Source organism: Sabethes cyaneus, chromosome 3 (genome assembly GCF_943734655.1).
Source record: "Sabethes cyaneus chromosome 3, idSabCyanKW18_F2, whole genome shotgun sequence".
In the NCBI taxonomy this organism is placed as follows: Eukaryota; Metazoa; Arthropoda; class Insecta; order Diptera; family Culicidae; genus Sabethes; species Sabethes cyaneus.
Window position 1 is genome coordinate 194,666,424 of NC_071355.1, and position 18,415 is coordinate 194,684,838.

At 38.9% G+C, this 18,415-nt stretch overlaps 1 protein-coding gene across 5 annotated transcripts; it reads right to left on the reverse strand.

The window, feature by feature from the left end:
* Window positions 1-401: 401 nt before the first annotated feature.
* Window positions 402-17,909, reverse strand: LOC128739242 (uncharacterized). Of its 5 annotated transcripts, none has more exons than XM_053834704.1 (5): window positions 17,630-17,909; window positions 1,596-1,928; window positions 1,224-1,539; window positions 938-1,154; window positions 402-829 (listed from the first exon to the last, which is right to left on the reverse strand). In XM_053834704.1, exons 1-5 carry the CDS (start codon window positions 17,810-17,812, stop codon window positions 622-624), a joined length of 1,257 nt encoding a protein of 418 aa, XP_053690679.1. In that variant the 5' UTR covers window positions 17,813-17,909; the 3' UTR covers window positions 402-621. The 5 variants fall into 5 exon arrangements, with proteins under 5 accessions (XP_053690679.1, XP_053690678.1, XP_053690680.1 ...); XM_053834703.1 differs by having other exon boundaries at window positions 1,596-1,931; XM_053834705.1 differs by lacking the exon at window positions 17,630-17,909 and adding an exon at window positions 11,107-11,429 and having other exon boundaries at window positions 403-829; window positions 1,596-1,931.
* Window positions 17,910-18,415: the final 506 nt, after the last annotated feature.

The following is an 18,415-nucleotide window of genomic DNA, read 5'->3' on the forward strand; positions in this document are numbered from 1 at the left end:
CATCTTTTGATGAGAACTTTGGGTTCAATTTGAAAAGATTCACGACTGACGAATGAATAATAAGATCAACTTTGCTTTTACTTTCTTGCCACTTTCGGGTTTCTTGTTGCAGGACATCTTCTGATCACACATCATAGATTTGGCATAATTCACCAGTTCAACCACCTAACGAAAGGATATTCCGGGATTTAACTGTTAGCATGTGCAGTATCCATTTCCAATGCACTTGCTTGGATGATGAAAACTAATGAGCTTATTCTGACAACAAAATGCGTACTGTTTTTGTATGTTGTATGTCCGACATTTTTCGCGTTCAACCATTGTTCTAAAATAACATAAGTTTTATTTTGTTTCTCATTGAATGGAAAATGCATTTAAGTTTTGAAAAAGATGCACACAAATTTAATTTTTGCTTACGGAATGTTGTCTTTAATAAAACTCATTTTTGCTAGACATAAACAGCCTACAATATCTTTCCACCACAAGTTTTGTAACATCATTACATAACATTACATCATTCAACATTTTATTCTACATATATCTTCTATTTTGTTTCTAATTTTCACTATTTATATGTACACCCATATATTTATTTGTCACGTTTAGAATTCGATTTCGAAGTTAAAGCCATCCTTTTTTGGCAAAGATTTTAACCACCACCAGCAATTTGTCGTAGAAATCCTTCTCGACAAGATTATCGTTGCAGAATAGTTCCGCATCCAGTTCGCTGTGGTCTGGAATGGACTCCTTTCTCGCCAGCACTACACGCAGCATAGCCACTATGTGGTACAGTTCCCGCGGTGCGACACGGTTGATTTCCTCCTGGAAACTGTGCATCGAAAAAGTAGATAAATATTAACATTTGATATTAACAATTTATTATACTAACTAAATATAAACTGTATAAATTTGGGTTTATCTTCAGACCTATAGTTACCTCTCATAAGTGAATTGACTTAAATTGGGACATTTAAGTTTGGTTAAATCCGTCAGCAAGTTTAGGAAATATTTTTCGAAATATTCATCTAAACTGTTTTCTAAGTCTGGATCACTGACGCTCGTCAGTAAGAAAAATAGCACATCCCTCACCAAGGAATCCATCTGAATAAGTTGGAAGTCGACAAATTTCAATCCCAGTGGCTTCATTTCCGCGTCTGCAAAAATGAATTCATAACAGTTACAACCGGACAAATTACATTTACGGTTCATTATTCTGGCATTACCATATTTGATCATCATATTATTTACCCACAAGTCGTTATGCAGCATCGTACAATACGGTGTCATTTCGTCCGATAGTAATCTGGCCTGTCGTTTGCGGCACTCGGCAACCGCACTCATCACTCGTTCCGCTAACTGAGTGTCTACGCCGGCCTTGATTAAATCAGTACGCATTACTTTTACCATCTTGTCTATAGTTTGCTCACCAAGGCCAGCGTCAATATCAAACTTTATCAGATACTGCTGCAGATTCGATTTGAACACTTCCGGCTTCAAATACCGCAGGGCAATGGGAATAGCGTGGAATAAGGAGAGTTTCTGAAAAAACAAGCCCGTCATAAAACGAAAAATATACAAAAAAAAATAGTAAACACCTTGAGAATGTATTCCGCAATATGTGGTGGAAATCCTTTCCGCCGATCTTCGGTTAGATATCCATCGAGCTTTAGGTTCTCCAAAAGCATCACACCATCGGCGTCCACCTTCCTGCTAGTGGGGTCCAGCGAAACGCGTGCATTGTAACAACGACAAAAAACGTCAATTGTTTCCGTTTCCGGAAAGCCCATTTCCTGTTGCAGCGTCACCATCGCGGGGACAATCTGTGAGTAGACCGCCGCCTCCTTCACGAACGTTATGTCAATTTGAAATATCTCCAGAAATTCCTCGCTGGCCGGTCTCATTTTGGCGACCAGTTGCAGTTGCTTCGGCTGCTGACGGGAACGAAACCGGCGCATATGGCAGCCGCGGGAAGCGTTCGGCATGCGAGATGATACAAATTGAATTGAGACTAATTAATTAACTGTAGTGTGACACCTCGTTTACGTGCTTCGTTTATTTAGCAGTAGGTATATAAGCAAATATCATCTCAAATTACCGCGGGCATGAGCCCTTGAATTGAGCAAATAACCTAAATGTGTTTTCGATTTACAAATGATTATTTCGGGTGTAAGTAAGGAAAGGACGTTTGGAACTTTTATCGTATCGTTCATATGGCAGATTAATTTCATACAGTCAAGTTTTGTTTTATACCTTCTTACCGAAAAACTCAACCAAAAATATTTTAAACAGAAAAATCTATGAAACCATGACATTCAAAGAAAGAACCATAAAGAAAGTTATTTTAGTACGGTAAAATACATCTAATAAAAAAAGTTTACTGTACTGCAATCGACAACAATGTCTCGTCGCGCACGTTTGGCGGCAACTAGAATGACCAGCACAGTGACCGCAAGCCTGCATTGAGATATGATTCGCATTTATCGTCGAACGGATGTTTGTAGTTTAAGAGAAATAACCATAAAACACATGTTCGCCTCGTAAACAGATATCTACGAACAGGTACAGTACGGTAGCCAGCTACGGTAGTTAGGGGACCCACCAAAGGGACAGTATAAAATCTTTTTGTATACACTCTAAAAAAATTTGATAGGGTTATTTAGTATCAAAATTTATAAAGATTTCGAGTTGCAATGAAGATATTTTTCACAGCACTATTGGAGGTATAAATTTATTAAATTTGAACGAAAAGTTGTTTAGTATATTTAAATGTGTAGAATTTAATTGAAATAATCTGCCGGACTGTGTCTCTTCATGGATGCAGCATGCAGGAATTATGGCAAACAGTTTAATGATTAACAATAAATGCATTGATCCAGAGCAGTAAGTCATGTTGCACGGTTTGCTTTATTACTCGTTATCCCAGTTATGCAGGGGATGAGTCCGTAAAAATAAAAATAAACGTAGATTTTGTCAAGCGATAAATTAGAAAAAAATAAATTAAATAATGAATGAAATTTGAGAGAAATCACTGTTAATTCTTTTCAATTTAAATCGAAACAAACTATTTTAAAAAAGGAAATTATTCGTCACTCTACGCCGCTAGCCAACAAACCTTTATAATTAAAATCCAGAAAACAAGTGCTCAATAAGCAATTACACAGCAAAATATCTATTGATTGAATCTAGAGAATTAAGGTTTACGGAACTGTAGCAAATGATTGCAAATCCAGACAATTTTAGTGCACTCTCGGAAAAGTTAACTCTCAGAAAAGTTAATTGTTCGGAAAACTTAAGCGAACGACGGCTCGCATATCCTTTCGTTTCGAAATTGTGCAATAAGTTGTTCGATGTTGAAATCCGTAATGGGGTAAAATGGAATTCATAAACCTATATACTGAAAACCATCCCGACTCGACTTATTGCAAGCGATACCTGGCTTAGTTGATTTCGAGGTACAATGCTGGTTTAACAAGCTCGGCTAGCTAGATAGAGCCAGTAGGATTATTGCACTTGCCCCGTAACTATCCTGTACTCTAATAGCCGGCTGTGAAGTCTGTCGATAAAGAAGGGTCAAGTCTTAGAAAGATGTTTAAACCCAAGTCTTTGCTTTGCTTTTTACCTGGCTTACTGGGATTTAGTATCCTTGAATTGCTTGCTTAAACTTATTATTGTAACCATCCATCAAAACTGTACATTAAAATATGTTTTTATATTTTCAAAACTTTATTTCTCTACTGAATTCATCCTTTTCTTAATGACTAGTCAGAAAAATTAATAATTCGTAACGTTAATCGACCAAATCCCATTTCTATTAACTTTTTCGAGAGTCCGTTTTACATAAATATACTTAGTTGATTCCTATTAGTCTCTACTTTTGCGTCAAACCATTTTTTTAAAGTTTCATTGCCTTATCTAAAAATCGGATAATGTCAATGCTATTTAAATTTCTTTCTCAGATATACATTTTAAATGTTAAATGAGTTTTAAACACGGTCAGGATTGTTTCATTCTCAGAACTGCATCTTTCAAGCTGGCTGCAGATAACGGTGGTTATCGTTTCAAATAGTAAAGCATGATTTGTGCATGATGATTCTCCTTATTAGGGAGTGCTTTATCTTGTAGGAACTATTCTTGAATTTAGGCCAAAAAGAATTGAAAATCCCTTCACGGACACAAAGTTTTCAATGAAACGAATCCGCTTCAGTTGAGTTTAAAGCTTTATTAGTTCATTGTTGCGTAACAATTTCTAATTGACGTTGGTTTGAATAGCATTCACAGTTGCGAGGAATAACCAAATATTACAACTTTTCGACTCATCACAATACACCGAAATATCTTGCCGATGAGGTTGCATTTTACACCTTATCCGATTAGACGAACAAAAGCCAATCTACTTTTTCGCGAGTCATCTGCTGATAAGTAGGAGGCCCATATTAAGTAGTAGCTTGCTTGCTAGAACTTGAATGTTGTTTTATGGTTTATTGTTAACATTTATTTGATCTTTGAATGAAGTTTCAACGGACAAAAACTATCATATTAATATCATATAATACCATTCTTTAAAGCTATCCATTTTAAAAATTTGAAAAAGATGTCGTTCAAGCATGGCCCCAGTACGGTTACCTACCTAAATACACATAATGAATAATCAAGGAAATTTGATCCGAAACATTTGACATGGACGAGGCCGACGAAATGAGAACATAGAATGGAAACTTGGGACCTGGAACTCCAGATCACTAAATTTCTTTAGCGGCGATAGGGTGCTGCTTGATCAGTTAGAACCCTGAAAGTTCGGCATCATTGCACCGCAGAAGTTCTGTCGCAAAAACGACGAAGTGTGGAGGATCCGTGGCGGCAAAGCGGTAGAGCGACCAACGAACTAAGAACGGGCTTTGTAGCAATCGGTAGAATGCAGGATCGCGTGATGAACTGGAAAGCGATCAACAAGAGGATGTGCATGTTGAGGATAAAATGCCGTTTGTTCAACTACACCATTATAAACGTGCATTGTCCATACCCAAGCAACAATATGAGTTTTATTGTACTCTTATGGCGGTTTTCATGACCAATTTTGGTCTTAAATGCCATCATTAGAGTGTAATAAAACCCAAATTGTTACTATGGTACGAAGATAGACCTGACGACGAGAAGAAAGCGTCCTATGCGCAACTGGAGGCAACGTATGACAGGTGCTCGCTATCGGACATCAAGATCGTCATCGGGGATATGAACGCCCATAACAGTAGGGAAGCAGTGTATAGACCGGTGATCGGGCCCCATAGCCTGCACACCGGCACGAACGATAACGACCAGCGATGCATCAACTTTGCAGCTACCCGAGGCATGGTGATCAGATGCACTTTCTTTTCCCCCAGAGATATCCACAAAACCACCTGGAGATCACCTGACCAACGAACCTTGAACCAAATCGATCATACTCTTCATATCGAGGACCGGTTTTTCTCGAACATCACCAACGTACAGCGAATATCGACTAGGACCATTACCTAGCCGCCCTCCTCCGTTAAATATTCGGCAATTGGACAACCCGCGAGTTGCCGAAAACTACGCGCGCGTACTGGATGAAGCTCTGCTTTCCTCTGTAGGGCTGGATGCTTCGACCCTCAAAAACGGATGGAGTATGAAATGCGCGGCCGTCAACGAGGCCGCAACTGCGGTACTAGGTGAGGTGAGGTCCGACGGGGAATGCCAATAAGCGAAACAGAGGAAAAAAAGAGCTAGAAAATACTATCTAAGTACATCCACGAGAGGGAATTCGGCCAAGAGTCGACGAGCGCGGAATGCGTTAACAACAATCCTGAAGGAGAAGGAGCCAGAAGGAGGACAGAGATCGTGAGGAGCTGAAATAACTATTCCGGGCTAATGACATGTGCAAGTTTTACGAGAACGTGAATCAGACTCGTAAGGGTTACACACCTAAACCTGACATGTGAAAGGACGAGGGAGGGGATCTAATCACAAACGATCACGAGCTGGTCGACAGGTGGAAGAACTTCTTCGATGAGCATCTCAACGACGAAGGAGACGCAACGGACGTTAACCTAGGAGAGTTTAGCCCCCCGATCTCAAAGAGATCTGACAAGAAATCGATTAGCTGAAAAATAATATAGCCGCTGGAAAGGACCGACTCCCCATAGAACTCTACAAAACTGGCCAACAACCACTATCAACACCGCCTGCAGGGTGCTCTCTCAGATTCTGTTGCGTCGTCTATCCCAAATAGCAAGAAAATTCGTAGGGCATCTCAGGCCGGCTTTATTGGGGCTCGTGTTAATACGGATCAAATTTTTACTCTCCAACAATCCTCCAGAAATATCGGAAGTGCAACGTGCCAACGCATCATATTTTCATGGATTTCAGGGTAGCATACGATACAGTTGAACATGACAGCTATGGTAGATAATACACGAGTCCGGTTTTCCGGACAAACTGATGCGGCTGATCAAAGCTGTGCTTTTACGCGGAGCGAGTGATGTCCACGTGCGCGTTTCGGAGAGTCCGAAACGAATCCTTTTGAATTGCGCAAAAGGTTGCGGCAAGGGGATGGACTGCCCTGTATGTTATTCAATATCGCTATTGATGGTGTGATACGGCGAGCAGGCATCGAAACGAGAGGAATGATTTTCAGCAATAGTAACTAACTCCTAGCCTTCGCAGACGACCTTGACATCATTTCTACCTTGGGATGGCGAAGGTAATCTACGCCAGACTAAAAACGAAGGCTAGGAGGATAGAGTTACAAATCAATGCGTCGAAGGCCAAATATATGGTAGGAAGAGGCTCCAGAGAAAGCAACGTTTGTCTCCTACGGACAGTAACTATTGACGGCGATTAACTGGAAGTCGTTGTTGAATTCGTATAGTATTTCGTATTCGTATTCGTATTTGGGATCTCTGGTTATCGCTTATAATAATACGAGTAAGGAGATTCAACGACGCATTTAAGCTGGAATATCGAGCCTACTTTTCACCCGCAAGACGCTTTGATCAAGTACAAAGCTGACGATGTACAAAACGCTAATCAGACCGGTAGTCCTTTACGGACTTGAGACAACAACTTTACGTACGGAAGACATACGTGCACTTGCCATATTCGAACGAAAGGTATTGCAAACTATTTTTGGAGGAGTGCAAACGGATAGCGGAGAATGGCGTAGGCGGAGAGGAATTCTTGATACGGAAAGAGCCACCCCGGCTCTCAGCTGGTAAAGTAGTAAGAGAGAAAACCGTGCGAACAGCGATAAGAAAGTTCAGTGGAGATAACTCGTTAGAGGATAAACCGAATACGAGCAAAACAAGAAGATTTCAGTATCAACAAGCTCGGCATGTTGAAGTCAAACGTTTGTCGCCTAAAAAAACATTTAAATCTACAAACCTATAATAAGCAAAGGCGCTTTCCGCTCATTGCATTGCAGGATCATTGACTACTCTATCTTGTACGGCTGCGAGGTCCGATAAAGGAAGATCAAATCTTAAAAACATTTATAACCAAGGTTTTGCTTTGATATGTTCTTATGAGTCTAAAGCAATCACTGAAACTGAAATGCACGTTCCAGCTAAGTGTTTCCGCTACAGATTTCCAAATAGTAGTGCACCATAACCTCAACCATCTTTCCTATTAGTTTAATAAATGTTTCACTTTTATGAAATACGTTTCTGTCCACATCACAGCTCTGATATCGAAACATGTCAGATGAAACTATGTCAGATGACAAATGTGAATTTCCAGCATCTGCGAGAATACTTTCCGACAGCAGAATATCTAAAAGTGAAAGAATATTGAATGTTTGACAATGGTCGAACGAGCACTCGAATTGCAAAATAATCCGGTACCTCTAGTACTCATTATAAGGCGCAAAAATAAGGCATGTCAAAACTGAAAAATTTTATCTAAAGAAAATAAAATGATAAAAACAAGCGGTATTCTGTCATAAAAATAAAGAACAAGGAAAGAAAATCAAGGAAAAAGGAGCAATTAGCCAATAAAAAGTCGACAAGACAGAAAAGGATATTAATAATATTCGTAGTGAAATAAAAAAACGGACTGTTGTTTTAAATTAGGTATCTGCGATTGCACAGCACGACATGACGAAGGTTGACCCAGGACAAGCCACACTTGAGGGTATTTTCACATTACAGGAACAACACACATAGGTATAAGCGACCGGTAACGCACAAGAGATTGTGGAGAAGAAAAAAGGGCGACTAATTTTTTGCTAAAAAGGGCAAGTAAAACTAAAAACAGGAAAACTAATTATTTTTGTTGTTTCCAGCGCTGAACATTCAAGTGATAATGTATATCTAATCACTCAAGTCCTTAATGTTACGTTATGGTAATTATTTTTCACAATTCACAAAAGTCACTATTTTTAGTAAGAGAGATAGAGCAGAGGCCACAGTCAGTCTGTAACCAATTTAAAATTCAAGTAGCCATAATATTTGAATAATAAGAATAATAGAAAATAAAGAAAATTTACTAAATCATTTCATCCGGGATACATATTGGTGTTCTAGTAAAATGTCAATCCATGCCGGTTGTAACCTTGCTTTGCTGTAGTGGAAATTGCATCTTAATTAGTCTATTTAAGCGTAGGTACATACTACTATAAATAGATGTAAAATTATCTAAGAAGCCGTTTCACTACACCCAGATGAGCGACTAAACATTCTCTGTTACTGTTGTAAACATGATGATACTGAATGTGAGCATTGTGGCTATGTGAAGGGGGTAGCATACAATCAAGTTGATTCGTTACTCTTGCTCTTTTAATTTCAATTTGAAAATCTATCCAAAATTGATAGGATCACAAACGATGATTAACTACATGCCATGATGACTACATACTAAGAAATATGGTGTGAATTGAAGCAGAAAAATAACAGTCTGAAATGCGCTAATATTGAAACTTTGAAGTGGAGAGTAGATTCAAAGATGTCGTTCCAAATCGATTCGCGTAAATTTTTGGTTGCTTCCTAACTTCCGTTTCTGAAGGCAGTTGGTTTCCTGCCTCCACCATTGAATCATCAGATTCACTGCTTCAGATGGTTTCTTACGTCACCAAAATACTGTCACTTGCCAATGACGAGACTCTAGAATCGGTTCAACAGTTATGTTTATTCATGCAGCTACAATCGACTACGCTTGCTATACGTAGTATTTTTTTATAATCTATATTTTTCAATGTGTTTCCACATAAAAGTAGAAACAAGTAGAAACACACTTTTTTATTTGAGTTTTCTATGGTTGAGAAATATCTACTGATTTTCCAGAAAGATGTTTAATGAAAATGTTTAATGTGGTAAGTCAAATATAAGATGAACTGACTATCTTTTATAATCAAGACAGTTGACGTTTTATGCCAACCTTAGGTAATTACATTTTCTGTTATCACCTTTCTTAAGAAATTTAAGATTTAAATCATCTAATTATTGCGGAAGAATCTATAATATAAAGTTAGCATAGTTTAAGTTTAGAAATAACTTAACTTAAAGCACAACTATTAAGTTATCCCGAAACCTAAACATGCGATTGGTCAATCAAATTGAACTGTTGTACCGAGGGCTGTACAACACAATTAACAACATAGGCATTGTTCTGCTTCTTGAGGGATTATTACGGCCTTGGCCTACACCGGACGCTACGCAATGTCACGTACATGTGAAGAACGTGATCCTTTCCGCTTCATGTAAGTTGGCTTCAATACCGTAATAAAATTCTTCATTACAGCAATAACACGTAGCCAATAAGTGTTTGTTTTCCCCGAGATGTATCTGAGACTCTCGCCATTAGATAACAGATTTTTTCGAGAAACAATCATATCGAAAATAACTATTCCCAATCATAAATCTTCTATCTAAAACCATTCTCTTTTCCCAACCAGATCAGGCGTAATTATTCGACGTTAGTTTTAAATTGAAATAGATAACCTTTCAGAATTTGCGTAACAGCTGTCCAATTTCCAGGTTGGATGTTGGATGTATGTATTTTTCGAGCAACGAGATGGAAAAATACTACATGAAAACTCTGGTAATTTCAAAGTACAAGAAACTGGACAGAAGCGAAATGTTATCAGACATTTGTGCGTTTCAAACAACTCTATTTAGTTTCGATAGAATTACTTGTAATTTCCTTATCTTTACTTGCATTTCCGTTTTTTGCTTACTATCTACTTGTTAGCTGCGACTTGTTATTATTTTCAAATTTCATAATGAATGATAACAAATAATGATCTAAGATCTTGCGTCACAAATTCGGCAGAAAGATATATACCTTCGTTTTGTAATTTGTAATACACTCAAGTTTTTTTTACACGCTTTTAACGATTTTTTAATATCGCGGTTAATATGACGCTTTTTGAAATAACGCTGATGATTTTTATGAACATTTTTTGATTAACACGGTTTTTTAGAACAGTCTTCGAATTAACACGCGACAGCGCTTTTTAAATTAGAGCAATTTTTTTTATAATTTTGGGAATTTAAATAGTGTTTTCGGAGAATTTTGAATTAACGTGGTTTTCTACGACGATTTTTGAAACATTACTTCTTGATTTTAAACCGCCGATTTTCGTCCTTTTCGTTGAATAAAAAGTGTATTATTCAAAGATGATATTAAACTTTCGATGCAATTCAACTTCTTAAAGTTCCTGTTTTGATAGGGATTTTCTCTGTAGGAACGAAGGACCACTACAAATCCCGAATACTTAGCATTAGATTGATAAAAATCTCATAATACTTAGCGGGAGATGAAAAAATATTTGCCTCATATAAATAAATCACGCATGTAATCCCACATGAAAGCAAGCTTTTCTAAATCCAACACTGACCACAATGAACGGAACGAATTGCTGAAATCAATCACTCATGGTCGACTCAACAAATAATGTGGCACCATCTTAGAAAAACATCATCCATTGCAACATGTTTCATTCGATGGAGGCGCCGTATTATCTGTGCTATGTTTGAACAGACACCTAGCAGATTATTATTATTATTATCGTCAATATCGCGCAATAGATTGTTTTCTTAACGTCCCATCGTATTTCATTAGCTGCATCACAACGTGTGTTTCAACCGGGATTACCTCGTTGTCCGTCCCCGTAACGTCCACCTCCACAGCGAGCATGGTACTCCCATAGTTATCACCTGGAGCCGTCAAGAAGGACGCCCGATACCCCAACACTTTTGTGCCCGATTCCAGCACCGGCTCTAGAAATTCCTGCAAATCTCTAATAACAGGTGGTCGTGACATTCCGCCCACAAGTTTAATCGACTTGTTGAGTAAACGCTTCCGGTGATTTCCCCCAAGCGACCCAAACCGAACAACACAACGCGCGCGTGTGTCCTACAATCGTATACTTTCTCCCGAGAAATGCATCCGAACCGATGGAGAGGAAAACGTTGACTGACACCAAAGTCATGCCACAGCTTCTGCCGTTTCTGTTGACGTCCACACGAAGGTTCGCATGCTTTCATCATCATTGCCCTCTCGTATCGTGCCGTACCGTGCCGTACCATGCCGGCTGGGGGTGTGTTATTGACAGGGAATGACACATTTCGAACCGGATTGGCTATAATAGATACCCAGGGCCAGTACGGCTCGCAGCCCCCGAAAGACTTTTGCGCAACTTGTTGATATTTGCCAAAAGGATAAAAACGATTGCAACCACTCCAAGCGAATATATACAAATTTCGTCTATTTTTGGCAGGCATGCTTTGTGTACGGATGATATTGAAATATTTAAGTCTAAATCCGCGCCAAAAACCACGATGTTAATTAGTTTGTTTTGTGTTTGGAAAGTCATTGAGATTGTTTAAAAAATACTGTGTGTATTTACTATGCCATAGTATCTATACTATCATTCGTGCCTTGTTGTTTAAACTGCTTAACATCCTTTCAGGGGCGGACTGGGAGCCAAAGGGCCCACCGGGCCTTTGAGATTAGGGGCCCCGTGCAACTTGACTCGACTCAGTCACTGTCGAATGTCGAGTATCGGGAGAACGGGCAGCATAACGGCTCGATGCTCGAAACAAAACAAAGTCAGTCGTTATTAGGACCGAGTTACCAACTTTTAGCGTGTGCGGCATATTAGCGGTTCACGGTACTTTAGTTTGGACGCATTTTTCTTCAACCCAATCTTCGCTACTTTGAGTTTTAGTTTTTTCAGCCACCACCACAGATGTTGTTCTATCGACAATATCCATTTCATTGGCAAAGCAGACGAACTAACTAGATTTGCTGAAGATTGTGCCTGTGTGTGCTCCTTTAATAACATCCTGTAACGGCATGTTGAACAGCCCACATGAGGGACCATCACGTTGATAAAGTCCACTGCGAGGTTAGAATGGCCATGATTTTACGGTCGATGGAATCATGCGCAACTTTGAAATCAATGAAATAATTGTGCGTAGAATTCTGTATTCATGAAATTTTTATTTCTATACTATCTATTCTATTCTATCCATTTATATTTCTGCAGATTTTATGTTATAGGGTTAATGACATGCAAAATTGCAAGTATCAAATAAGCTGATTTTATAAATGATGGGATGTAAACAGTTCAATATATATGAGTAGCTTACTGCGTCTTCAAATCAGAACAAAACAGTCCATAGTGCAGGCGATTCCCGTGCCGAGTTGTAGCTATCCCTGGGATTAAACTCTTGGATTTTCCTATAAGAATTCTGCTTCTATAAGCAAGGTATTCTGTGCGAATCCTCTGCAAAATTTCTTCACACGATTCCGATGTGAGGAAGGCCCGAAACTCTGCGCGAATCTTTTTGGTTCGTCCTGGTAGAGCTGCGGAAGAAAGAACCCACCGTCTAAAAATGTCAGTACGAAGAGCACGTGCTCTCCAGTCCAGAGGAGAGGTTCGCCAGCAACGACACACGGAGTTTCTACAAAACGGTCAGGTGCAAGAATTTTGCCATGCCTGTGATTTGCAATGATAGTGCTGGCAACCTGCTCACTGACAAAACGACGGTAGCACCCAGGTGGAAGAGTATTTCCAGACGCTGTTGAATAGAGAAGTAAACACGAAGATCAGCAGGTACAGGATAAGAATTTTGAGCGACGGCAAAACTGTGGAGCCATCAACACAGGAGGAGGTCAAAAGAGCAATTAGTGAGCTGAAAAACGGTAAAGTTGCTGTAAAGGATGCTACCCAGTAAACCATTTGGTTTGTATATCTCGATTGCAACTGAGGTATACGAAATCATATCTGAACGATAAAGTTATATTTCATGCCATATAAGAGCATATATGCACCAAAGTGGAGGCGATATACGTGCGAAAATTTTGACAACTATTTGTGATTCTATTTTGCGCAGTTTTTATAACACGCAACTAAATACTCCTGAATATATGATATAGATATAATCAAATATTGCAATTGTCTATCCTGCTTTATAATTCACAGTCATGAATTGTATATGAAGACACGCACGACTGCAAAACAACTTATTGTTCACTTCAATTTGACATACTCTAATCATTATAGAACTCCAATATGAAATTGACATGAAAACGATTTAATGTGAACTTTCTATTACGATTTTGTGTTATCTGGGTATCCTGGCTGAACTTCTAAAAGCGAGGAGCGAGCAGCTGTACGAAACAATTCGCACCCCCTTATTGTCACGAACAGAATATGGGAGGAAAACAAATCTCGGAGGAGTGGTTGATTGGCCTCATTTCCCATAATTTAAAAAACGGACATCGACTTGAGAGTAAAAACTATCGAGACATTACGTTGCTCAATTTTGCCTATAAGGTGCTCTCCCTATCGTGTGTGGCTGTTAGCTGAGTTTTTCGTCGGCGAGTATCAAGCTGGTTTTCATGAGGGTCGCTTCACGATGGATCAGATATTTACCGTGCGTCTAGTAACTGACGAGTTCCGGGAGTACAACTTGCAGATTCATCATGTTTTTATGGATTTCAAGGCGGCATAGGATTCAGTAAAACGAAATGAGCTGTGACAGTTAACGCTAGGACATGGTTTTCCCACAGAACTAGTTACGTTGATTCGTGTGACGCTGGATGAGTAAAAATTATGAGTCAGAATAGCAAATGAGACCTCACGTGCTTTTTGATTTTGCGGATGACGTCGATATCACCGAAATCAAAAGAAGAGCAGCGAAAGAAGCCTTTAGGTATTTATTGAGAAATTGGGACTTACCATTAACACCGCCAAAACGAAGTACATGGCGCGGAAATCCAAATGGTGTTGGTATCGAAGAGGTACTGAATATATTTTGGTATGCTCGTGATATGTGACAACGATGTAAGTCGCAAAATAAAACGACTAATTGCAGCTGCGAATTGGCCTTTACGCAGGTATTACCCGTAGCTTGTTCCGTAGCTTGCAAATTCACATAAACTGATGCTCTAGAGAACACTAATCCTTTCGGTGGCCCTTTACGGACATGAATCATGGACGCTAAAAGAAGCTGATCGACGAATGCTTCGGGTTTTAGCGTAATATTGCAAAATCCAAAATGGCGTGTAGCGCAGACGCATGAACCACGAGCTGTATTAAGAATGTAAATATGCTGTTATAATGAAGATAGTACAGTGTGACAGTCTGCGCTGGGCTGGTCACGTGTCTAGAATGCCCGACGAAAGGGTAACCAAAATTATTTTAAGCATAGAATCAAGAAGAGGCCGTAGACTTCGGAGTAGACTTCGCACTGATAGATGTGCGCTATCGAGGATGATGCACGTTCAGCTGGTATTCGAGGGGTTTGAAAAAAGGTAGCCCAGGATTGAGTACTGAAGGACCATAATTCATTCGGCGCAGGATCGATAACGGACCGTCGCCACTGAAGTAAACTAAGTATGGAGCTTAAACCGACAGCAACTTTGTGAACAAAATCCTGCGGAAACATGAACGGAAAAGACACCGACAGAATGCAACAACTCTTCAACCAGACAGCGATGAGAAAGTTAGGATCAGCCTACCGTTTTATCCAGTTATTACAAACTCGATCAAAAACATCCTTCACCAACATGGATTTGCGACAGCCTTCAAAAGCAGCTGCACTCTACGGGAAATGTTGTGCAACCTCAAAGACAAAATCCCGCTTGAGGAACAATCTGGAATATATCAAATTCCATGCCACGATTGCCACGCTATCTACATTGGACAAACACGTCGAAAATTCAAAATTAGACTGAGGGAACATAGGAAGGCCGTGGAGCACAGTCGATCATGTGACTCTAGTGTAGCAGCGCACAGTGAAGAATTACGGCATAAAATAAATTGGGAGAGTGCGAAATTAATCAAAACCATTAAGAAGGTTTCACTGCTAAATGCATGGGAATCAACGTGTATCGCCAATGCAGAGAAACCTCTTAAGAATGGAGATGATCCACCAATAATTTCCCCTCTCTTTGGATTGGCAAAAAAAAAGTGAGATCAAGTTAACAATTTCTCCCGCTCTTCGACGAGGATACAACCAGATAAACAATACGTAATCAGTTGGACCTCGGCATCGTCCTGATGATAGGCTTAGAATGCCTGAAACCGGTCGACGCGTAGGTAAAAATAATTTCTTTTAATATTGTTTTTATCCTTAAATGTTGTAAGAGTGATACGTGTTTGTGTCTTGTCCATCAATTTTATTATTATTAAACCGACAGTTCGATATTTATAAGTAGTCAAATAACTGCGGATGAAATACTAATTCTATTTTTAATTACTCAGAATTGAAGCTGGTAATATTTTCTGAGCTTGGACCCCAACAGCTCAACTTAAATGGTTTCATGAATCACGGGGCCCCAGCAATTGAACATTCGTGAGTCGTAGAAAAAGTTCAATTGAAAGAGAAATTTTGGTTTAAAGTTCGGGGCCCCAATAACTCCATTTGAAGCTGAATTTTCAATCATCAAATCGGTTCATTTCATGAATCGTGGGGCCCCAGCAATCGAACATTCGTGAGTCATAGAAAAAGTTTAATTGAAAGAGAAATTTTGGTTTATAGTTCGGGGCCCCAATAATTCCATTTGAAGCTGAATTTCAAATCATCAAATCGGTTCATTTCATGAATCATGGGGCCCCAGCAATCGAACATTCGTGAGTCATAGAAAAAGTTTAATTGAAAGAGAAATTTTGGGTTAAAGTTCGGGGCCCCAATAATTCCATTTGAAGCTGAATTTCAAATCATCAAATCGGTTCATTTCATGAATCATGGGGCCCCAACAATCGAGCATTCGTGAGTCATAGAAAAAGTTTAACTGAAAGAGAAATTTTGGTTTAAAGTTCGGGGCCCCAATAGTCCCATTTGAAGCTGAATTTTCAATCTTCAAATCGGTTGATTTCATGAATCATGGGACCTCAGCAATCGAATATTCGTGAGTCATAGAAAAAGTTTAATTGAAAGAGAAATTTTGGTTTAAAGTTCGAGGCCCCAATAGTCCCATTTGAAGCTGAATTTTCAATCATCAAATCGGTTGATTTCATAAATTATGGGGCCTCAGCAATTGAACATTCGTGAGTCGTAGAAAAAGTTTAACTGAAATAAAAATTTTGGGAAATCTCATTTTGTGTAACGACGAAATTTTTACTGGGGCCCACCGGGCATTTGCCCGGTTGCCCGGTGGGCCAGTCCGCCCCTGAGCTTATAAATTTAGTCTATATTTTTGTTACTGCTTAATATAAAATAGTACAAATTGTCTAACATTAAAAAACTAATTCGATACTTATTCAAGCAATTAATAGGTTTTACCTCACTAATAAATAGAAGACAATAATTTGACTAAAACAGAACTTTTTAAACTGGAGGCGCATACAAGCAATTAACAAACTACTCTCACTTGATTTAGCCTGTGTAGGATAATCAGTTGGATACTAATTGAATTATCCAATTGCGCTTTATTTTGGGCAAAATTGTTTAAATTACGTGAATTCGATGTTTCGCAGTGTGAAGATCAATGTGAAGTGAAGTGTTTAGACAAATAAGCTGTCGATAATGCATTGCATGCGCAATGCAGACGCTGTGCACCAACTGTAATACGTGTAATAAAATTTTATCAGAACAGAACTGGAAGTTAAGTTAGTTAAGTTACGCTACTTTCTACAGCAACTTCTAGCGAAACTGGCAGTAGAAAGATTTTTTCTTCGTACGAAAGCATGCAGCAGTGAACGGCAGCGATCATTCTGCACAAAGTGTTGTTATTGTTTTCTATATGACACCTTTCCAAAAGAAAGTCAAAATCAAAAAGGACTCTATTGCCACTTTTTGATCGTCGCATTGTTCGACCTTCTACTTCTATCCTGAAGCTAACGTCACTTCGAAAGATTTAAGCCTAGAAAAGGTCTAGTAGAAAATAATCCATAATTAAACTCAAAACCGCTGAAGATTATCGCTAAAGTGCATTAAAGGCGCAAAACATCATTCACTGATTTTCGACACGAATGCACTTTCAAATGTAAAGAATCGCTAATCAAAACCAACAACAACCATTGATTCTAGATTAATCTTAAAATAGCTACTAAAGGCTTTCAAAAACCAAAAGACGCCTGAAAGAAAATATTCCGAAGAATCCATTCCCAATGAATTATGTTACTATTTACATACGTTCTGTTATTCATAACAAGACACTTTACCTCATTAGTTGAATTTGAAAGATTCACAAAAACCGAAAGCATCGTGCTGCCATAGTTATCTCCAGGAGCAGTCAAATCAGTGTAATGATAATCCAGCACTTCCGTTCCCTTCGGCAGTGCTGGTTCCAACAGCTCCTTTAGATTTCTAATTCCATTTTTTGCTAACGTCTCTCTGAAATCCATTGCTAATGTTCGATTCGCTGTTCAAAATCTAGCAAAAAATTGTTCTCATAATTCGAGTTCTCTTCCCGCAATGAAATGAAGGCACACGCGACCGATTAGAAAGTGAAACGTAGACTGGCGGCGATCACTTGTCTTATATTAGAATTTGCTAGGTCATTACGTGTGTATCGCCGTCTCCGTCGGTTAACATGGGCCATTTGATAACAAAACTGGCAAATACTGTAGATAACCGAATCGCATTTGCTTAAATAATATCTTATGGAAGCATTGCGTATTAAAAAAAAAAATGAAAGCGTCGGCTGAGAAATTACAATTTGCAAAACACGGCACTGGGATTTTTTAATCCCATCATGATTTTCATGTCATATCTCTCAGGCTTATGCCCACGTTAGCTGAAAGGAAGTAGAAAATAATTCACCTCACTTAATGTTTTTCTTCGAAACATAATAAATTGTCATAAATTATCTGGGTATTAGAGCCTAAAGATAACGTTAAGGGTATTTTAAAAATGTGGGAAAATAAAATCTTCTCGCCACCGAAATAGTTTGCATATGCGTGCGTATAATTAGTGCTACAATCCCATTGACTCTTACAGTCTCGCAG